Source organism: Cyprinodon variegatus, unplaced genomic scaffold (genome assembly GCF_000732505.1).
Source record: "Cyprinodon variegatus isolate N-32 unplaced genomic scaffold, C_variegatus-1.0 Scaffold61, whole genome shotgun sequence".
In the NCBI taxonomy this organism is placed as follows: Eukaryota; Metazoa; Chordata; class Actinopteri; order Cyprinodontiformes; family Cyprinodontidae; genus Cyprinodon; species Cyprinodon variegatus.
Window position 1 is genome coordinate 246,417 of NW_015150514.1, and position 22,666 is coordinate 269,082.

Genomic DNA, 22,666 nt, shown 5'->3' on the forward strand with positions numbered 1-22,666 from the left:
CTCATAAAAGAGCTGTTCTAAGTTAGATGAGATGCCATTAAAGTAGTTTAATGGTCCAATGCAAAATAGGAAAACTAAGGTCCTGTGGTTTTACTTATTGTTGAGCATGCTGTTAATAGAACCTCACTGCTGTTAAAGTAGAATAGTATAGAAATATCTGTTATTCGCCCAAAGTGGAGAAATCCAGGTGTTTCAGCAGTAAGTATGGAAAAAGATGCCAAAAGGAACAAAACTATACTGTTTCTAAAACTGGCACACTGTGATCAAATTACATTTGCTGCTGATTGTCAACATTTGAAAACAGTGAAACAATTATTCAACAATTGTAAGAGGTTATTTACAATAATAAAGTGAATGAAATTAATAAGGAAATTAAACCTATGAAAGTATATACTGTCCTTGGGCATTTACGTATTTTTCTTCCAAAGTGTTTTATATTTAGTATATTCTATGGCTGCTTTTTATATTTTCTACAAAGTTTTTTTTAATATTTATCATATATTCTGTGTACCTTCTAAACCCAGAACTACTAAATTACATTAGGGTTTCCTAGAAGCAGTAAATGTTTCAATATTGATTTTCATGGATGATTATAATTAAAACATAGGAACTAATGAACCAATGAAAATGTGACAATATAATAAATTATTATTGCATTTTATAGTATTTTTTTTTAACAAATTCCCTCTAATTTCATGTATTTTTTGTTTCCTAATACATACATTTTCCATATAAAAACATTTCATTCCTTCCTTTTTTTTTTTTTGGAACAGTTGGTTTAAAGTAGAATAAAAACCGTTTCCTTTATAGACCGCTCATGAACAGTCTCTCCCACCCCTCCATCCCTCTGCTCTCTCTGCACATCAGTCTTGTAATCTGTCTGCAGGATCACACACTGATGTTAATAATGCTCCTCTTCCTCAGTGGAAATGAAATGATGCCCTCCAGCTGGTTAGCAGAGTTTGGTGCCAGATTTCTCACAATCACAGCTGTATATTTAGCTTTCAACGGGGGCCGAAGCCAGACGCTGATTTGCCAACTAATTATTCATTTCATTCACCTCATTAATTTCTCTGTGGTGGCTTTTAAATATCATGTCAGGTTATGATATATTTTCTTTGCTATTAAACCGTATAGGTTTTTCTCTCAAATGCTGGATAGATTTTAATCTTTTTTTTTCTATGTGAAATGATATAAAACACTGAAATGTTGTTGTATGGAGTGGGATAGAAATTCCCCTAATTATGACTTCTTCGTTTTTAAGCCATGTGCTCAGTTATTAATTTAAAAGCTGCATTTTATTTCTACAACAACAGGAAGTGTTCTAAGTTATTTTTGCACAAACCTGGCCCCTTAGAGGAAAAGGCATGGAGTTCTAAGTTAATATATTAAAAAACAAATTACAAAATTTAAACAGCGACAGAGATATTACTATAAATAACTTAATGAAAGAATGATAGATATAGAAAAGCTGGCTTACTAAACTGATGCCCATATGTTTTACAGTATATCAACTAAATACCTGGTTGGAGACGTTTGTTTTTTTTTTTAGCTTAAACTTAACCCATGAATGGATCAAGTTTTGTTTTTTATTAACATATAAAGACTGTTATCCCTATTGATTTTGCATCTTTTTCTTCCTTTTAACTTTTTAAATGATATACGTGCATGCAGCACTCAGGTTATCACTCTTCCCTATGATTAATATAGCATTACTTTTTTGCATTAAAAATGCATCCTATATTGGCCTTATTTAATATCCAATTTGCAGAGAAACTGAAATAAGGCTTTTCTTTAGCGGTACTATTGGATACACAGAAATTCATGCTTCAGTGGATCAGATCTGACCATAAAGGATCCATTTTAAGGCTCCACTTACCTTTGTTAAATACTGAAATGACTTTTAACTTTATAGTGATCTAATTCCCTGAGATACACCTTTATGTGATGATGTGTTTGCTGTCAGGGTGCAGCAGCGTACCCAGAGAATGAGGACCAGCAGCAGAGGCTGAGGGAGGCTGCTGAGGGGCTCCGCGTAGCCACCAACGCTGCGGCACAGAACGCCATTAAGAAGAAACTCATCAACAGACTGGAGGTCAGAAACTCTAAATCACTTTTACTGAAATATTTTAGCAGTTGTTTTTCTCTGTCCTTAGATTGTGTAATCTGTATGTGCATGTGCCCATAAATCCTGTTTAAGAATTAAAGATACATAAATGTGCTTCTTAAGACAAAAGGAAGAAGAAATGTGGAGTCTGTAATTTTTCCCCCCACAGCTTATATTCCAGTAAAAAAATTTCACTTTTTTTTTATTTTATTCAAAGTTAATCAGTTACATTTTCCTAGAGCTTCACACTGCATGATTAGTGACGAAGCTGTGAAATTGTAGTGTTAATAAAAAGAGGTGCAGCTCCAGATGTCAACTTTCTGATTGTATATTCCATATTTACATTCGTTTGAACTTCACAGAACGCCGCCAAGCAGGCTGCAGCAGCCGCTACGCAAACCATCGCCGCCGCTCAGAACGCTGCCGCCTCTAACAAGAACACAGCGGCTCACCAGCAGCTGGTGCAGAGCTGTAAGGTGGGGGTTAGCACAGAGACACAAGTGCCTCTTTAAGTCTCATTTAATAAGTCACCTTTTTTGTCTTTAGTTGATTTTTGATTTATCTGTAAATTACCTGCTTGATGATTTACAAAGTTGTTTATTCAGACATTATTGTGGGTTTTCATTTTGATTCTGGTTTGGCTGCAGGCTGTTGCAGACCACATCCCACAGCTCGTCCAAGGAGTACGAGGCAGCCAGGCCAAACCAGAGGACCTGAGCGCACAACTGGCCCTCATCATATCCAGCCAGAACTTCCTGCAGGTAAAGCGTGTTTATAGTGTCTTTAGGTCTTATTTTAGCTGCACAAAGACCTCTTAAAATTTCATATCCCCAAACTCTTCCCAAAATAACTCCAGTCCTACATTGGGAACCAGGCTGAAATTATAAATAGTGGTTCTGTCATGGGAGGACCCATTAAAGTAGGCCTGTAACCTATTTTTGCTAAAAGAAATATTAACAGTATGAAGTAAAACATTTAAAACTAAAATGATCAGACTTGCAAAACCATTTCATTTCAGCAAAAAGACATTTTCAGTGAGAATTAGTTAAGAATTGTTCAAATAGATGTTCTTTTCATCCTGCAGCCTGGTAGTAAGATGGTGACCTCGGCCAAGTCGTCTGTGCCCACAGTGACCGATCAAGCAGCAGCTATGCAACTGGGTCAGTGTGCCAAGAACCTGGCCACCTGCCTGGCTGAGCTGAGGACATCAGCACAGAAGGTAGAGCACAAGGAAATTTGCATTCATTCATGCCAGGTGTTCTACATGCCAGCGCAACAATTTATAAGAGAAAAGGCTCTGTTCATATTTATTTTTCATATGGACTATTTATTTACTTTTTGAAGTTCTTACATCCTCTGTAATTTGATAGTAAGATGAATGGAAGATTTTCTGAGTAGCTTCCCACATTTCCTGAAAACTATATCTTGACTTAAAGGCTGTAAATCTGAAGGCTGAATTTGACCTTTTAGGCTCATGAAGCCTGCGGCCCCATGGAGATCGACTCTGCGCTCACTGCAGTCCAGACCCTAAGAACCGAGCTGCAAGATGCAAAGCTGGCAGCAGTAAACACCCAACTCAAACCTCTGCCTGGAGAATCGGTGCGAGAACTTCTAGATTCAAAAAAGATTATTTGGAAAGTCAGATAGGCTAAATTCTTGGCGTTTCCACCTTATTCTTTGTTTTAGTTGGAGAAATGCGCTCAGGATCTGGGCAGCACCTCAAAGGCAGTAGGATCCTCCATGGCTCAGCTGCTTACATGTGCAGCTCAAGGAAATGAACACTACACTGGTTGGTTCTGCAAAATTTTAAATAGGCTTTAAGTCAGAATGTTAAAGGGAAAAAGTTCAAAAGTAACCCTAACCTTGGTGTTGTCGTGTGAACCTTTTCCCAGGAGTAGCTGCCAGAGAGACAGCCCAGGCCTTGAAGACCCTCGCCCAAGCAGCCCGTGGCGTTGCTGCTTCCACATCGGACCCCAAGGCTGCGGCTGCCATGCTGGACTCGGCCCGAGACGTCATGGAGGGCTCAGCGCTTCTGATCCATGAGGCCAAGCAGGCATTGATTTCTGATGGAAGCGCTGAAAGCCAGCAGAGGCTGGCACAGGTGAGGGAGTAGAAGAGGAAGGAAGACGATCTAAATTAAAGAATATATTGTATTCAAACTATTAAACATCTTTATTTCCAATAAACTTTATGCCTCCAAATGTTTAAGGAATGAATAATCCTACAGGTTTATAAGATTTCCCTGGCTCTGGTCTGTGTCTGAGTCATCATGAGCAGATTTTCAGCCAAGCCAGTCACCTCCTCTGACCTTTGTAAAACCCTGTGTGTTGTGATCTTGCTGTGGATGATTCCAGGTGGCCAAAGCCGTGTCTCATTCCCTGAATAACTGCGTCAACTGTCTGCCTGGCCAGAAGGATGTCGACATGGCTCTGAAGAGCATCGGCGAGGCCAGTAAGAAACTGCTGATTGAAACTGTAAGTCAAACATCACTTTTTTCTGTGTTTAAAATGGTTTTATATGCAGATGTTTTTATTAATTGCCTGTGCTGTTTGATTTAACAAACTGTGAATAATGTCTCCCCTGCTTGCCTTGTTCAGATCCCTCCAGCCTCGAAGTCGTTTCAGGAAGCCCAGAATGATCTGACTCAGACCGCAGCAGACCTGAACCAGTCGGCAGGCGATGTGGTCCACGCCTCCAGGAGCTCAAGCAACCAGCTGGCCTCAGCCTCTGGAAAGTTCAGTCAGGACTTTGACGAGTTTCTGGATGCTGGCATAGAAATGGCTGGGCACACGCAGGTAGGATTGCTGGAAAATCAGCAAGGTAAACCTTTTGAAAAAAAAAAAAAACATTTAATTTCCTATTGTGTCATCTGTGTTATGGTGTGATTTCAGAAGAAGGATGATCAAGTGCAAGTGATTGGTAACCTGAAAAACATCTCCATGGCATCCAGTAAACTGCTGCTGGCTGCTAAAAGTCTGTCAGTGGACCCGGCAGCTGCAAACGCCAAAAACCTCCTCGCTGCTGCAGCAAGGTAAAACAGCCAGACACATACGGTGCTTTGCAAAAGCATTTTAAAAATGTTTTGCATTAAAGTGCAACAAGCACTGTATTCAGCCAATCGGTGTAAATACTTTGTAGAACCTTTTTTCCAGCAGTTATGGTGCCACGTGTTTTGTTAGAGGTCTTTTCTATTTTCCCTTCTTAAGAGATTAGATTAGACAAACCCCCCTTGTCTCCTATTAGTGTCCACTACGTGACTATTGCAAAACTGCCAAACTCATTATTTGGTTGCTTTTTAAAAAATCCTTAATCTTGTAACACTTCCAAAAGTGTCAGGTTTTATGGAGTCCTCCGTTGATAGACTGTCAAACCGATTCTCTCTTCTATGCTTTAAACATCTGCTGATTCTCCAGGTTTACCATAAACCTCTTGGCTGCCACTTTGATTAATGTACAGCCTTATCTTGGAAGGTTTGTAGCCCAGGTTCTCCTCTTTATCAGATAACCGATTGAACAACGCAGTTCAAACCGTTCATAGGTTGGGATAATGTTTAATAGCCTAATTCTTCTTTCAACTTGGTTTCAACTTTTTCTCAAAGCTGTCCCATATGTTCTCTAACAATCTTCTGTCACCTTCAAGAAACATCTGGATGAATGATGTTTTTTTTTAAACATTTAACAGTTTATTAGTACTTTTCACAGTTGGTTACATACACAATATACATTAACACTTCACATTCAACATAACATAAAACCTTTGCTTGGGAGCTATTTCTCTATTTCACCTTTGTTCCATCTAGTTTATCTAGTTCTTTATTTTTTGTCGCTGTGTTTTGTCTTGAATGTTGTCCATTTCATCCACTTTTCATCCCACGATGCTTTGCGAGGAGAACTGTCCTCACAAAGCATCATGGGATACATCTGCTTGTCTAGTGACAATGGATGATCACTACTTTTCAAGGTGCATTATGGGAAATTTCGAGTCCACTACTTTTTCATCCACTAGATGTTCAGACACTCATTTAAAATGGCATAACCACTTTATAGTGCCCTATATAGTGATTAGTGCGGACGTTTGGACATAGCCTTGGTCACAAAAAAAGAAACTGTTTACATTTCCCTCTAATTCACAATTATGCTCTCCTGTGTGCTGACCTTTTGCATAAAACCCTCCACCCAGAGAAAAAAGGCTTGTTGTTGGACTGAGAAAATTTTTTTCATGTTTTTATTAAGTTGCTTTTATTTGAAAATTAACAAAGATGATGGAGGAAGTGTGAAGATGCTCTTCAGTCATAGGAAGTAAAGGTCACTGCACTGCAAGTAAATCAGAAAATTACAGCTCTAAAGAGCATAATAATCTAGTTTCACAAACAAAATAAAATAAACCTTTAATCTGCTTTAAAAACAGCATTTGTATTTTTTGCACCAACAGTGCGATGAGCTTCTGCATGAACATATTTTATGGATGTGTTCACACTACATGCAAACAAACAGCGTGTTTCTGTGATCCTGTTGTGTTTCAGGGCTGTGACAGACAGCATCAACCAGCTGATCACGCTGTGCACTCAGCAGGCACCTGGCCAAAAGGAGTGTGACAACGCCCTCAGAGAGTTGGAGGTAGATCTAACTTAGGTTCTTAATAGTTTGTATTTCCCTCTAATGTAGAAATGTGAGCCTCTCATTCTCTGCTGCTGATTCGTCTATCAGGCTGTCAGAGGAATGCTGGACAACCCTAGCGAACCAGTCAGTGACCTGTCTTACTTTGACTGCATTGAGAGTGTGATGGAGAACTCCAAGGTAGGCCTTCAGATCCAGCAGCTTGATCACTGGCATCCTGAAGCTAAAACAGCCTCAATCACGGGTCTGTCTCCTGCTGGTGTCTGATCCAGGTCCTGGGAGAGTCCATGGCGGGCATTTCTCAGAACTGCAAGACTGGGGATGTGTCTGCATTTGGAGACTGTGTTGGGTCAGCTTCCAAAGCCCTGTGTGGCCTCACTGAAGCTGCAGCACAGGTACAGTGAAGGTAGAGAAGCTGCTGCTTGTATGAAGGTGTTTGTGATTAATGCCTGTGTTTGGTTTTCTCAGGCCTCCTACCTGGTGGGCGTGTCGGATCCCAACAGTCAGGCAGGCCACCAGGGCTTGGTGGATCCCATCCAGTTTGCCCGGGCCAACCAGGCTATCCAGATGGCCTGTCAGAACCTAGTGGACCCTCAAAGCAGCCCTTCCCAGGTGCACAAATATTCATTTGCACAGCAAAATATCCAGAAAATCTTTCAATAGGAGCTTTTTTCTAGCATTGTTTTTTTTTCTAAATTCTTCTCTTGGTCTAGGTTTAGAATAGTTTGATTTAAAAACATGCTGCTTTGTTTTACATCCCAGTGAATCATACTTGTTTTGTACTTGTGAAGAAATGCTGATAAAAGTTGTCTAAGTTATTTTTTCTGCTAACCTTTTCCTGGCTATCCTACAGAATTATAGGCCTAATATTGGTACTTACTTCATTATCACCTGAATTGTATCTGTTATCTACCAGAGTGCTCTTTCTTTCTCAGCTGGTCCAGAGCTTAAAGATGTTTTCTATAAAAGCAATTCTCTTCTCTTTGTTCTCTGCATTAATCTAGACAGGATTTTAGAATAAGCTTTTTGGTTGTGTCTCAGTGATTCGATTTGTTATCAATTGGGATTTTTTTTTCCCTCCGTCAGAATACTGCGGCTTTGGGAATAAAAACTATTTCAAGGTTAAACCCTCCATCACTTATTTATTGTTTTTCATTGTTTGTTATGGGACAGGTGTTGTCTGCAGCCACCATTGTTGCAAAGCACACCTCTGCATTGTGCAACGCCTGCCGTCTGGCTTCCTCCAAAACTACAAACCCTGTTGCTAAAAGGCACTTTGTGCAGTCTGCCAAGGAAGTGGCAAATACCACTGCCAACCTGGTCAAAACTATCAAGGTAGGAGAAAACTGGCCGTTCAAGCTGCGGCACTGATAAATAAACTCTTATCGTTGTGGGATCATTTACAGATAGACCACCGTGAGACGTTTCAGTTCAATGATTGATCCTTTTGCTCTGCATCTTTGGATCTGCAGGCTTTAGACGGTGATTTCTCAGAGGAGAACAGAGGCAGGTGTCGAGTCGCAACAGCTCCACTCATCGAAGCTGTGGAGAACCTGACCACATTCGCCTCCAACCCTGAGTTTGCCAGCGTCCCAGCCAAAATCAGCAAAGAGGTGCGGCTACGATAGAAGCTGGAGCTACAGTTTATGCCTTTGAAGTCTGCAATACAATTTTTTTTTCCTTCTATTAAGGGCTCTGAAGCCCAGCAGCCCATCCTTCAGTCGGCACGCTCCATGCTGGATAGCTCCACTCATCTGCTCAAAACGGCCCGATCTCTGGTCATCAACCCAAAGGACCCGCCCACTTGGTCCGTCCTGGCTGGTCATTCTCGCACTGTTTCCGACTCCATCAAGAGTCTCATTACAGCTATCCGGTTAGTAAAGAACAGAGGATTGAGATCTCATGCTTTGCTCATTTCTGTGCTGTGATATAGTTGTTCAAATTACTGGCAACTCTGACCTAAACTAAACCCTCAGTGCAACAACAAATCATTATGCTTGAATAATAAAAACAAATCCTCTTGATTCGTGATGAAGCTCCAGAGAAAACCAAATACTAAAGTCTGAGTTAACTGAATTTCCTGAACAACTTCATAAAACTTCAGTTTTAAAATAAATGCAAGTCATTAAAATAAATTCAAGTGAAATAAGTTACTTTATGCAATGAATCTTTAAATTAAAACAAGTAAAATTTTCAATTGTGTTCCAGTTTTTAAAGATGGTGAAGTTGGCTCATAACAGCGGACTTGACTCAGTTTTCTTCTCTAAGCAGGCCTGCATGATGACATTATTGCAGGTTTAATCTCCTCTTTCACAGCCGTTTGCTCCTGACCTTGTTTAGAACAACAGTGGTGCCCAGAGGGACCCGATCCCCAACAACAGATGGACTGAATTTCAGGACTTTAAGTTCTTCCCAGAACATCTGCAAATTAGCATTCAGGCGCAGCCGCCAGCTTAGCATCTCTTTTATTTCTGCTGCTCTTATCACAGACTTCCTCATGGACTGCAAATTCACCACTGGGACTTCGGCCCGTGCCTTTAATAGGACTCTGTGATCCTCCGTAAAACTGGAGAATATAAATGGGAAAGGACCTCTGTCCTGCAGAGGTCAACATCATAACTTTGTTCGTTCCATTAAGCACAAAGATTAGGTTTTTTTCTAGATTTCCTTGCAGCCCCACCACAGGAGCAAATTGATGCTTAACAGGCTTATTCTGCCTATGAGGGTAAAGCTAATTTGTCTGCACAGCTTGATTGTCTTGCACAAAGACAAAAACCCTAATTTCATCTCTAAGGGAAAATCTCAAAAGATATTTGAAATGAAACAGCTGCTCTCTTCAATCATTACATAACATTTTTTCTCTAAGTATTTGATTCCTTCATGTTTTTACCCTTTTTTCTTGTCTCATGTGCAGAGACAAGGCCCCCGGACAGCGGGAATGCGACTCCTCAATTGATAACATTAACAAATGTATCCGAGACATTGAGCAGGCCTCTCTGGCAGCCGTCAGCCAAAACTTACCAAGCAGAGACGACATCTCATTGGAGGTGAGCAGCTATCTGGTTCTTCTCGTAACGTTTTGATCCTATTAGATCCTTTTTCCTTGATGTTTGAAGCTAGAGAATCCCAGGAACTGTGTGTCTCCTCTTTGCATTTTGTTTTGATGACTTATTCACATGTATTTTTCATCCAGGCCCTGCAGGAACAGCTGACGTCCACTGTGCAGGAAATCGGACACTTAATTGACCCCGTTTCCACAGCTGCCAGAGGCGAGGCGTCCCAACTAGGACACAAGGTATGTAAGCACCAGTGTACTGGAATGATAGAGCAAAAAAGTGATGTGACTTTTAGAAAACATACGATGGGTGATGTGGCAGAATTAGAGAAAAATTTAGGCAAATTTTTCGAGAGATAGATCCAGTTTTCTCTGAAAACTGACCTGCTGACTAAGAGTTTGGTTGATTCTGAGGTCTATGATGAATCAGACAGAAATAAAAAGGAGGTGTTAGTTTTGAAGCCCAAACAAATTGCATAATTTCCCACCTTTATATCCTTTTTTTGCATTTATAGATCAAATATCTAGAATAATTTAGAAAGTGTATAGAAAGTAAAGTCTTTGTTCACATAGGCTGTCTATTTGGTGCACCTTTGCCATCAGGTGACCCAGTTGGCTGGTTACTTCGAACCTCTGATCAAGGCGTCCGTTGGCGTCACCTCCAAACTCAGTGACCACCAGCAGCAGATGACTTTTCTTGACCAAACAAAGACCCTGGCTGAGTCTGCTTTGCAGATGCTTTATGCTGCTAAGGAGGGTGGAGGAAATCCAAAGGCAGGAACATTATTTTTTTTAGTGCTTTATTTCATGCTTTGTTTAAACTGTTTCTTCCGATCTGTGATGATCCAGGAGGTCTAGAGGAGGACATTTAACCATTTCTGTCTGTGCTTGCGTCAAACCTTCGTAGGCGTCACATACCCACGATGCTATAGCGGAAGCAGCTCAGCTCATGAAGGAGGCGGTGGATGACATGATGGTGACGCTGAACGAGGCTGCCAGTGAGGTGGGCATGGTGGGAGGAATGGTGGAGTCGATCGCTGAGGCAATGGCAAAGGTGAGAACGGTTTTAAGAGCTCCACAATGGATTATTTAAACACCCTCATTCTTCTGTTTCATTCCATACACACCCATTCAATGATTTAAGCCACACAGACTTTAAAAGCAACACAAAGAAAAACATAATTGGGGGAAAATTGCGTAGTTTGCACTTCTTTACACATAAAAACACAGTTTGTTTAACTAATGATCAGCGCTTCATTTGGAAATGCTTTATAGAACTACCTTATGCTTCTACTGCAGTTTTCTGCAATCTGTCTGCTGTCTTTGCAGATCTAGTGTGTTGTTGGGTTGTTGCATTCAGTTTTAAGCATCAAGTGTCTCATCAAATGATTCTACACTGCTCCATTTTTATTCTATTAAAAGATGGTTGGTTTACCATGTTTTGACCAAAACTAAGTTCAATGTAACAACTGCAAACTTTGCTTTGTCTGCGCATAATAAATAATTCAGCGGAGAAAATTGAGTGTTAACGCATCATCCCTCAAACAAAGCCAGGCTCTTTTTTTCCAGCAGCCAAAATATACAAGGTCAGAGAAAGTCAATAACATTTCTGCTAATAGCATTTCTAGGACAGATGTGGGATAACAGCCGCTTATAACAGGTTTCCTCGTGATATTGTCACTAAGGTGACAGTGCATCAGATGTGTGATCTCACCCAAGAAAATGACTGCTTTGAATTAATTTCACATCATGGCTTACTTGATAAAATGGTTATTTGCAGCTCTGCACGGTGAGCGTTCAGGAGTCTGTTTGCCTCTGTGTCTTTGAACGTTGTTGATTAAACGAGGATGACCAATCGTATGACCATTATTGTCTTGTTGTCGTCTGTAATTGAAGCTAAGCTGATTTGAAGTATTTCCTCATGAACTTCATGGACATTTGATCAAAACTTCTAATTTAACAATATGCCTCTAAACAGGAGTGATGAGACACTCAAAATATCACAAATTCATCTCAGTCTTTGTTTACTCTTCCCTCCTAATGTCATTTTTTGTTCTTTTTTAAAAGTCTTTGTCTTTGTTTTCAGTGACAGGCGCTTGTGCTAAAAGCTTTCTAACTTGATAGCAATAAAAAAGGAAATATTTGGTAGTTATTTTTTAAATCTATGATTATAAACTGAATTTTCTGGATGATTTTTAGGAAGAGTGTAGATTTTGTATGTGTTTGGTGAAAAAAATAAAAGGAAAGAGAAAATGTCTGCTGCCCTTTCTAACTAGTTTGTGTCCATATTTAGCTGGATGAGGGGACGCCTGCTGAGCCGGAAGGTTCCTTTGTTGATTACCAGACTAATATGGTGAAGCATTCAAAGGCTATTGCAGTCACTGCTCAGGAAATGGTAAGACTTCACCACAGCTCCAGCTTTAACCTGACAAAGCTGAGAACATTCTAACAAACCCATTGTCATATGTTGATGTAAGCAGTATCTGCATGCAGTAATCTGGCCAGTGTTTGATGCAAAGTCCCTAGTTTGTAAATGTTGACCACTATACTGAAATAAAAAACATTTGTTTTTAGCTCTGTTCTAATGCTCACTTATTGTGTTTTTCATCCAGATGACCAAATCGGTGACTAGTCCAGATGAGCTGGGGGCTCTAGCTTCTCAAGTGACCGTGGATTACAGCCAGCTGGCCGTTCAGGGCCGACTGGCTGCTTACACTGCTGAGCCAGAAGAGGTGAGCAGGAAACTCAGACCTTTAGTCAGACTCATCAAGCAGCTCGACTTGGTAATATTTTATGTGCACTGATGATGTCAAGCATTGCAACAGCAAGCTTCAACATCAGGCAAAAAGAAAATCATGGTTTTCAAAGACATAGAGCTATAAAGTGATGCAACTATTTCTGGAAGTTTCCACTGATTAAAATCCAGGTTATGCACAGAAGCAGCTAAGAGGTCAGGGGAAACTTTGGAGGAGTTGTTGGGCTCCACGGTGCCGTCAACAGGACAACCATTAGTAGTGCATTCCACAAATTGGCTTTTATTTAAGAATAACAAAAAGCAGAATGTTGGAAGCAAGTTTTCAATGTTTTTGGAATTTTTAGTAGTTTTTATTTAGTGTTGATGTCTGATTTTTCAATTCTATTTTACTTTTGATTTGTTTCATTATTTGTTTGTAGCTTAGTTTTTTTATTTTTTGAAAATGTTTTGTTTCAGTTTAGTGTGTATTGGCTTCATTTTCAATTTTAGTCTTTTATGTAATACGATATACATAGCTGGGGGTAGGACTAAAAATTATAAAAAGCCTGTACTTATACAGCACTTTTTCAAGTCAGGAGACTTGACTAAATTCATCCACACACTCACACACTGATAGTGGCAAGCTATGTTGTAGCCACAGCTGCACTGGGGCTCACAGGAACCGAAGCGAGGCTGCCATACACTGACACCACCGGGACCACCATCAGTAGGTGATGCAGGTGAAGTGTCTTGCCCAAGGACACGACGACACTGAAAGCCGGCGCCAGGCTTGAACCGACAACCCTTCAATTTTAGGGCAAACTCCTACATCCGACGCCACTGTCGCCCCTTAATAGAAATATCAAGGGGCGACATAATAACATAATAGAAAAAAGATGACCTGACAGCTGTACCCAATATCTGCTGGTGTAATGCAGCACAGCAGAAACAAAAATGATAACAGCAACTCTGGAAACTAGACCGAATATAGGTGAATTCTGATAAAGACACAAATAAAAACTAAAGTTCAAATTGAATTAGTTTTGATTAGGTTTTTAAAGTCATTGAGACAGTTTCATTTTTTTTCCTTTTCTTTGCAAGGTCCAGTTTTTAATTTTATTTCACTTCACAAATTCTAGTTTTCATTATTTCATTCGTTTTTTTTTTCATTCTGCACTGCTCTGAACCTTCCATATAAATGCTTTTTGCACCATGTCTCTCCTACACTGTTTACATTTGATCACTGCTGCACTTTATAAATGGAAATGTTCATTTCACTGCTAAGCTGCTCATTCACTGTTGAAAAAGCTGTACATATCCAAATTTTGTTTTTTCTACACTCTATGTTTGCAAAATGACAGTCTAAGTCTAAATAACATGGGTTACATTTTTTATTTTATTTTATTATTTTTTTTAGCTCGCTGCTTGTATGAAGACAAATTAAAATATGTGGATGACTGAGTTCTGGTTTATAACCTTGACTCTTTCTGAGAAGTGGAGAGGACAGCTTAACATTATACATCACTCTGAACACTTTTCCTGCTTGAAGTTTAGGAGATCTTTGTGGGTTTTTTTGTCCTTTTAAAGTCAGTTTTACGGTATCTGATTAGCTTCTTTTTCTTTGCAGATCGGTTTCCAGATAAAAAACAGAGTACAAGAGCTTGGCCACGGCTGCATTTTCCTGGTACAGAAGGCCGGAGCTTTGCAGATCAGCCCCTCTGACAGCTACACCAAGCGAGAGCTCATTGACTGCGCCCGTGCAGTCACAGAGAAGGTATCAGCATAAAAAAACATCGGCACAACATTGCTAAAAAAAAATCTTTTACATGAAGCAGGGAGAGAAAATTCATAAAACATTTTGTTTTATTATTTATGGAGATTTTATTTCCTCCTTTATGCCTTTTTATTTATCTGCAAGTTTTTTTTTTTCTGAATTAAGAAAATTTTTAGTTTTCATGATATGCTAACAAAATCCACTCACCTGTTTTTTCTTTGGCAAAAGCGTATCTTTCTAACCTCTCTTTATCTCCAGGTGTCCTTGGTGCTATCGGCACTCCAGGCCGGCAATAAGGGCACCCAGGCCTGCATCACAGCCTCCAGCGCCGTGTCAGGCATAATCGCAGATCTGGACACCACTATCATGTTTGCATCTGCCGGCACCCTCAATGCGGAGAATGATGAGTCCTTCGCTGACCACAGGTTGGAGAGGGAAATACTTGAAAAGCAGTTGTGGCTCCCCCACTTTAAACAGACAGAACAAAGCTTTAGCTTCTACAGTCAATGCAGCAGAAATCTGCATTTGATTTCTAAAAATGCTAAATGCAGATTTTAAAGATGAAAAATTAGCTGGAAGATTTGAATAATAAAGGAGCCGTCATACCTTAGAAAACATTCCCCTCTTACTGCTTATTGTTTTGTTTAGATTTAATTTGTGCATTATTGGGTTTCTATCTTCAGAAGGACATTAGCTCCTGTCAAAGGGGGCCCTGAATGCAGCACAGTTCAGAGACAGACACATCCGCCGATCCAAGCTGAGACCCGTGACATTACATGACACTATGACATAAATCCCTTCAGGCAGTTCTTAGTGAGGCTGTCCCTCATGGAAGATTAGAAAAACACATGCGTCAGTGCTTCCTGCATCAGTGCAGGATCCCTCCGTTTTAGGCAATCTAAAAACTGTAACCTTTCCTTCAGCTTTGTGGTCGTCCTCCTCAACTGTTTAGGAAAAAGTTCTCCTTTGAAAACAAGATGTCTGCATGTATTTGCAATGATTGTTTCTGCTAGGCTTTACTCTAATGATATCCAACATTTGTCTAGCATAGCTCAAATTCTTTTAAAGCTCACCTGAATCCTGCCTGTCATATTCTTTGTTTTTCCTCTAACTCAGCTTATTTTCTTTCTTTTCTGACCTTTTCTGCTCTCAGGGAAAATATCCTGAAGACGGCCAAAGCCCTGGTAGAGGACACCAAGATGCTTGTGTCTGGAGCCGCTTCGGGTCAGGACAAGCTGGCCCAGGCCGCCCAGTCTTCTGCCAAAACCATCACCCAGCTCACTGATGTTGTCAAACTGGGAGCAGCCAGCATCGGCTCCGATGACCCTGAGACGCAGGTTACCATCCCATTCACTTTGCTTCATGTGAGCCTCTAGACTCCCAGACATCATGGTAACAAGTCGGTGTCCCCGTCTGCCTCCTTTAGGTGGTTCTGATAAACGCAGTTAAAGATGTGGCCAAGGCACTAGCTGAGCTCATTAGTGCCACCAAGTGTGCAGCAGGGAAGACTGCAGATGATCCGTCTATGTACCAGCTGAAGGGCGCCGCCAAGGTAGGAGGGATCTTTCTTAAAGTCTACAATGAAGTTCAGAGGAGTTTGTTGGGTCATTGTCTTAATTCATGATGACAGAAATTCATGTTTTCTGTCATCAGCAAAGAAAATAATAATAATCTTAGCTCTCTACAGCTCATCAAAAGAGATAGAAAAGGGAGTTTGAAAAGTGCGGTATAAAAAAACCCTCTTCACTCATGAAACCCTTATATTTCTAAATCCTAGTTTCTGAAATACATGTAGCGTTAATGCAGCGGCTGATTCATTATCACTCTGTGCTGTGAAGATGTCAGTTCTCAGTCAGCAGGAGCCACAGGTGGGGAAACTGAGCCTATTTTAGGTTCATTTTCCTCGTGTCATAGATTATAATTAATTACATCATTATTTGTTTCTCTTTTCATGCAGGTTTAAAAGGTTTTAGAATTAAAACATTTTTCATAAACTTATCATGTCAATGTTGTGAGACTTGGTATATATAGCCATAGTTATGAATGTCATTCTTGTTTTTTTTTTTTTTAAAGTGTGCTCTTTAGGTTAAAAGGGAGCTGGGTGGGGCGGGTTCTGTTTCGGGAAATTAATAAGAAAATGGTTCCTAAAAATGTATGGTTAATAAAGCTTCAATCAAATTAATATTGTTTAAACCAAATTTTAGCAATATATTAAAATATTATTAATTAAAGATATGAAGAAGAAACGGACCTAAGAACCTGAATTGTATTGTCTGTTCTGACAACTTATCAGAAATGTGGCAATACTGGATTTCAAAGGAAATGTTTTGTATATCAGAAAAGTATTTTGATGGGGATTCCAAACATCTTTTACTGATATGACAAAATTTGACTAGAGTTATGTTGACACCACATCGCCCTCTGGAGTCACAGTATAGTATGGTCATTTAGTTAGCTGAAGGATCAGCATGGATCTGGCTTTTTGCTGGCGTTAACACATTTTCAGACGGTTTAAATTGTGATGCTATTCCAGAAGCTTAATATTGACTCATTTCATCCATTTCAAAGCGGAATCTGATCTCTTTGGATTAGTGGCCTGTCTGAAGAATCCCTTTCCTCCAATTGTCTTTTTGATATGAATTAACAGCTTAAAGGTTGTGCTGACACAGACAGTAGAGCAGACCCTCAGCATAATGCTACCACCGCTATGCTTTACATTTAGTTCAGTGTTGTTAGGTTTTAAGTGCAAACTTTACTTTACTCCTCTGTACTGATTGCTTGTAACTGTGGTCAGTGACCTAGACTCTGTCTTCTCTGATCATAACTTTTTTTTTTCTCCAAAAAGCAGCAAATTTATTCATAGTTGAAGGTTTGGATCATCAGACTTTTTTTTTTCTTTGTCCCGGATAATGGACACTCAGTTTGTTTGTAACCTTTGGATAATATCAAAAGGTTGTGAATTGCGGAAAATAAAACATAAATACACTCCTGTTCAAATTTAGATTAATATCAGATAAAAACAATTGTATTAATTCCGTTTTGCAAAGTTGGATTATAAGAATGTTCTAAAGAGCTTTAAACTGAAAAAACGAAGAAGTCGTGAGAAGGAAATTTGTTGACAACAAATAAACTAAATGAAGCCATTTATCAGCTGATCAAATATTTAAGACCGCAGCCTTGAAAAGCTAAAATCTGTGCAAAAATCTGGATTCCATGTCATTTCCTCTGAAGTAATTTCACTGTGAAGATGTCTTGATGGTAGAAACAGAAAAAGCTCAGTCTTTGAATGTGGAGGATTGCTGAACGGCATAAACAAAGCCTCTAACAACGTGCCATTGCTGCTGAGCTGTAAGACATTCATGTTGCATTTCTTAAAAGATCCTCAGCGATATTCATCAAATATTATAATAAGTCTTAGACCCTCAAAAATCTTACTGGCACTGACGTTCCAAATGGCTGTCCTTTGAGACACAGGACAAACCTGGTCCCAAAGTGCAGCCAAAAGACCATCAGATGGCATATGTGAAAGAAAGGCTACACAAAAAAGAAGTGGGTTCAAAGGCACTTCTCCTTTAGAACCACAAAACTTTCCTGATGACTTCCAGCATTATTGGAAGTAAGAGGAGGACCTGAGCATACGCATGTGGAAGAGGAAATGGTTTTTTTTTTAACAGTGTCCTGTCTGGCAATGTGGCAATAAGAATTATTTTCATGATGCCAAAAAGAGATTCCAACAGATTTTAGTTTCACAAGTGGAGCAGTACGGCTATCGCCATAGTGTTTCGCTTGACTTACGCATATAAATGGCTTTATTAAAATTCATGCAGGGAGTTTTACAGATTATATGGACACTGCTGTGTCCATATAATCCTGCTCTACTGTAAGTAGAACAGGAAAGGAAAAACAAGAAAAAATGAGAAAAGGTGAAAGAAAGAGGAGATAAAAGGGAGACGATTATAAAACATCTTCAATCTGCTTCACCACCTTCAGAACAGCAAAACTAACAGATATAGCATATCAAATACAATACATTAACACCTTTATACTATCACTTAAGTGTAAGTAGTATTGTTTATTCTGACATCTATACTGTGGTAGCAGAAGATAAGAATTTGGGCTTTCTGTATGGAAGTGAATCTCTTAAGTACCTGGAGCAACTGTAGTTGTTTGTGAGCATTCACTTGTGCATAAAGTTTATCAAAAAAAGAATAATGCTCAATAGTGGTTGTGAAGAGCCAAAGACCCGCCCCCCCAGAGCACAAAGGCAAGCGCTGGGGGACCCAAACCCCAGATGCCCAAAGGGAACCCCAAAGTAAAGGCGCCCAAGAGGGGCCAACACAGTAAATCTGCCCCCCCACCAAGGGAAGAGGAGAGACGGCCCTGAGGAAATCCCCCAGCCGCTGCAATGCCCGAAGCCCCCAGGAGCTGCGGGGACTAGCCCGCGGGCTCCGCCAGCAAGTGGAACCGGCCATGGGCCCCAGGGACCCGAGGCCCCAGAGGCACCCCGACGTATAACATTACTCACACTTTTGGAAACACTTGCATCAAGCATGCCAAAAGGAATATATGAGGGGATCACACTTTAATTTTCTCTTTTAGGTTTTTTAATTTGTATTATTATTATTATTTTTTTTTTTAGCTGTGGTCTTTACCTTCTGATCAGCTGAGGAACCGCCTATTTGAGTTCATTTGTCACATTTGTTGCTCTCTTGTTCTCATTTCTTCTTCCTTTTCATTTTGAAGCTCTAATTTAAACCTTTTTAAGATCTGATTTCACAAAATGCTAATTTACGCAATTGTTGTCCTAAGATTCGGATCAGGAGTGTAGCATTAAACGAAGTTTTTTTCCTGTCTCTGTCCTGGAAAAAAAAAAAAAACAAAGGTTCAAAAGCATAATTAAAAGCCTAACAAAACTACAGCATTATGCAGAGAATAAAATACCTTCAGTTAATCATGAAACCTTTGCTGTGCCCAGGTGATGGTGACCAACGTGACATCACTGCTGAAGACTGTCAAAGCTGTGGAGGACGAGGCTACTCGGGGCACTAGGGCGCTGGAGGCTACAATCGAGTGTATTAAACAGGAAATGACGGTAAGGGGGGGCCAGACACCAGAGGAAATATTACCACCAGTTCTATGATAAAAAAAAAAAAAAAGTATATATATATATGTTTGTATATATGGAAACCTTTTTATACATTAAAAAGCTCACCAGCTTTATTATTAACAAGCTTAACTGTCTTCACTTCACTTCACCACTTCACCTGTTTTTCTCCACCTTCTCAGGTGTTTCAGTCCAGAGATGCTCCAAATAAGACCACCACACCAGAGGAGTTCATACGCATGACCAAGGGCATCACCATAGCTACAGCCAAAGCTGTGGCTGCAGGAAACTCTGCACGCCAAGAGGACATCATCCATACGGCCAACTTGAGCCGCAAAGCTATTTCTGACATGCTAACGACCTGCAAGGTGCGTACCTGCTTCAGCATGCAAGCTGTATTGTCCAAAAGACGTTGAGCTGTTAATTGTTGCTTTGCCTTTTCAGCAAGCGGCATACCATCCCGAGGTCAGTGAGGAGGTCAAGAACAGAGCACTGATGTTTGGAGCAGAATGCACCACTGGATACATTGATCTGCTAGAACAAGTGCTGCTGGTGGGTCATAGAAAGAGTGTGGGGAAAAAATAACTCTAGCTTTGTTTTCCTATTTGTGATATAAAGTGTCTCTTTACATGTGTATAACTGGTCTTCTGTGTTTTAGGTTATGCAGAAGCCCACAGCAGAGCAGAAGCAGCACCTGGCCGCTTGCTCCAAACGTGTTGCAGGCGCCGTGACAGAGCTCATCCAGACTGCTGAGGCCATGAAAGGTAGCGAGTAGCACCCAGAATCCCACCCAAATACAGAGCCTTGCAAAAGTGTTAGAGCCTTTTCTACGTTTCTACATTTAGTCGCATCAGAACCACATACTTTACCGAGCTGATCTTAATTGTCTGCGAAAGACAAAAACAAAGATGATAAATGTGAGTCTGAAGGAAGAGGATTAACGGTTTTAAGTAAATGTGTTCTAAGGATTAAATCTCAAAGGTTTAGTGTATTGTTGGCAGCCAGCCAAACTGTGTGAATAGGTTATGGACAAATGTACAGTTTTGGTCTTTAGATGCGAGTCCATAACCGCACTCCTTCAGCTACAGACACATGCTGTCCGTACTTCTTTGGAAAACAGCTCAGCTAAGCCGCATTGAATTGAGAATATCTCTGAAAAGCAATTCTTGGCACAGATTCCGAAACGGTTCCGGTCCAGGCTTTAACTGGGTCCTTCCTACACATCGATATGCTATGATTTAGCTCCTCGAGGTATTTTTAGTGTTGTTTAGAAGAAAACAACAGGATTATGCTGCCGCCACCATGTTTCGTGGTTAGGATGCTGTGTAGTGCAGTGTAATCATCATTGTGTTTACTTGTCACCTGAAATATTGGTCATATTTGTTGGAGTTTGTGGTTATAATTGGACAAAATGTGAAAACGCTACAGGGGTTTTAATATTTTTGCTTGGCCCTGTATGAAACAGAATTTTTAATTACTTTTAACAATATTCCTGTCCCTTTTCTATCTCGCCACAGATGGAGGTAAGTTAGCACTGATTTCTGTACTGTGATGTGTCTCTTCAGCACTACCAGGAGTTTTTTTTAATAAAGCCCCGCCACTGCCAGGCTTCTTGAGCACAATTGGCTCCATTCATCCCTCTTTATTTCCATTTCAACTACATCACTTCATTTTCATCCTCTTTGTTTCGCTCCATCCGCTGTGCATGGGGATGTGAGGATTTTTTATTTTTTTTTTCCTGTGTTCACAGTTCAGTTGTTTTCTATTGCTGTCATCTTGAGGAATGCTCTGATGTTGCACTGCTTTCTAAGGCAATGTTGTTTGGATTCTGCGCCTGAGTTTGAAACCTTAAAATGTATGTATGCCGTGCTTCAGGTTCAGAGTGGGTGGACCCTGAGGACCCAACGGTGATTGCAGAGACTGAGCTGCTTGGAGCCGCGGCGTCTATTGAGGCAGCAGCAAAAAAGCTGGAGCAGCTGAAACCCAGAGCAAAGCCAAAGGTCAGTGATTTTATAGAGCGGAAGGAGAAAAGCGGTGGAAAACTAGTTTTAAAATGTATTAAACTGAAGGAAAAATGAGGGGAAAACGATTTTTAAAACGAAGAATAAAAAATAAAAGTTTTAAAACAACTCTACCTTCAGAAGGATAATGTGAAGGCCTCCAATCCCCCCCGCACATTATTGACATTTTCCCAAACAGAAGAGTTTGCTTTCTTAGTGCAAGGAAAGGGTGTACTGGCCTTTTATCAGCCAACTGACTTCAGCAACAGGTGAGGGAGGGTCTCCCTCTGCTACGCCATTGTACAAAATTCTCTCACTAAGGCTATTTCTCTTGAAAATTTAGATTGTATTTAATTTTAGCCAATTTGAAAGCCGAACTTGTACCTACAGTTTAGGTTCATGAAGCCCCAGCTAATGGCATTCACAATTATTTTTGTATTTGGTTAAAAAAAAATAAAAAATCTCATAGTTACACATTTGCAAGATCACTTTTTTTTTTTCTTTCATGATAAGTTCTATAATTTAAATGTTTGATCTGCATTTAAACTGCAGACCATTTCAGTTCTTCGGGTCTTCTTTCTAAAAGAGGAAGATTACCGTCTACGTTCGTCTTTAAAGTCTTTCGTTCTCATTTTTATGTGAAAAACACAGACCCAGCCTCTGACGCGTCGCCTTCGTCTACATCCATCCTCTCACACAACAGCGTTTACACCCTCCTCTTCCTCCTGTTCCTTCTTCTTCATCTATTTCCCATCTACCCATATGTCCTGGTTTTAGCCTAGTCTGTCAGTCTGCTGCCATTTAAACCCCCCACCCCCTCCTCCCCCACCACCGGAGGCCTTCTCTGCAGGGCTCTGTCTGATATGTTTGATATATTAGGTTGTTATTCAGTCCCAACTATATATCAAACATATTCCTACAGTGTCCCGCTCTGTCTTCAGACTTGTGGTGTGAATGTTTGTTTCTATCTGTGAATGTTTGATGTCTCAACTATAGAATATTTATTTCTCCTCTGTCAGTAATGAATTAGTGTTGAAGTAATTGTTGTTTTTCACCGACCGGCTGCCCTTTCACCTTTAGCAAGCAGACGAGACATTGAACTTCGAGGAGCAGATCCTGGAGGCTGCCAAATCCATCGCTGCAGCCACCAGCGCTTTGGTCAAATCGGCCTCCGCCGCTCAGAGAGAGCTGGTGGCCCAGGGAAAAGTGGGCTCTATTCCCGCCAATGCCGTGGATGATGGACAATGGTCTCAAGGGCTCATCTCTGCTGTAAGTT

General features: G+C 40.4%; 1 protein-coding gene across 1 annotated transcript in view; it reads left to right on the forward strand.

Annotated features, from left to right (window-relative positions):
* Positions 1–22,666, forward strand: part of LOC107082772 (talin-2-like) — a 97,222-nt gene that overhangs the window by 71,187 nt on the left and 3,369 nt on the right. Inside the window, exons 23-56 of the mRNA XM_015371609.1 lie at positions 1,967–2,095; positions 2,470–2,583; positions 2,755–2,868; positions 3,192–3,326; positions 3,578–3,706; positions 3,794–3,896; positions 4,000–4,208; positions 4,462–4,581; positions 4,705–4,902; positions 4,999–5,138; positions 6,630–6,723; positions 6,814–6,903; positions 6,996–7,118; positions 7,192–7,335; positions 7,897–8,058; positions 8,196–8,336; positions 8,415–8,596; positions 9,638–9,770; positions 9,917–10,018; positions 10,382–10,552; positions 10,686–10,832; positions 12,072–12,173; positions 12,391–12,510; positions 14,140–14,286; positions 14,545–14,711; positions 15,440–15,623; positions 15,713–15,838; positions 19,262–19,378; positions 19,573–19,758; positions 19,835–19,942; positions 20,049–20,154; positions 20,908–20,913; positions 21,266–21,390; positions 22,471–22,659. Coding sequence (XP_015227095.1) covers positions 1,967–2,095; positions 2,470–2,583; positions 2,755–2,868; positions 3,192–3,326; positions 3,578–3,706; positions 3,794–3,896; positions 4,000–4,208; positions 4,462–4,581; positions 4,705–4,902; positions 4,999–5,138; positions 6,630–6,723; positions 6,814–6,903; positions 6,996–7,118; positions 7,192–7,335; positions 7,897–8,058; positions 8,196–8,336; positions 8,415–8,596; positions 9,638–9,770; positions 9,917–10,018; positions 10,382–10,552; positions 10,686–10,832; positions 12,072–12,173; positions 12,391–12,510; positions 14,140–14,286; positions 14,545–14,711; positions 15,440–15,623; positions 15,713–15,838; positions 19,262–19,378; positions 19,573–19,758; positions 19,835–19,942; positions 20,049–20,154; positions 20,908–20,913; positions 21,266–21,390; positions 22,471–22,659 — 4,563 coding nt within the window. The remainder of the gene's footprint in view (positions 1–1,966; positions 2,096–2,469; positions 2,584–2,754; positions 2,869–3,191; positions 3,327–3,577; positions 3,707–3,793; positions 3,897–3,999; positions 4,209–4,461; positions 4,582–4,704; positions 4,903–4,998; positions 5,139–6,629; positions 6,724–6,813; positions 6,904–6,995; positions 7,119–7,191; positions 7,336–7,896; positions 8,059–8,195; positions 8,337–8,414; positions 8,597–9,637; positions 9,771–9,916; positions 10,019–10,381; positions 10,553–10,685; positions 10,833–12,071; positions 12,174–12,390; positions 12,511–14,139; positions 14,287–14,544; positions 14,712–15,439; positions 15,624–15,712; positions 15,839–19,261; positions 19,379–19,572; positions 19,759–19,834; positions 19,943–20,048; positions 20,155–20,907; positions 20,914–21,265; positions 21,391–22,470; positions 22,660–22,666) is intronic.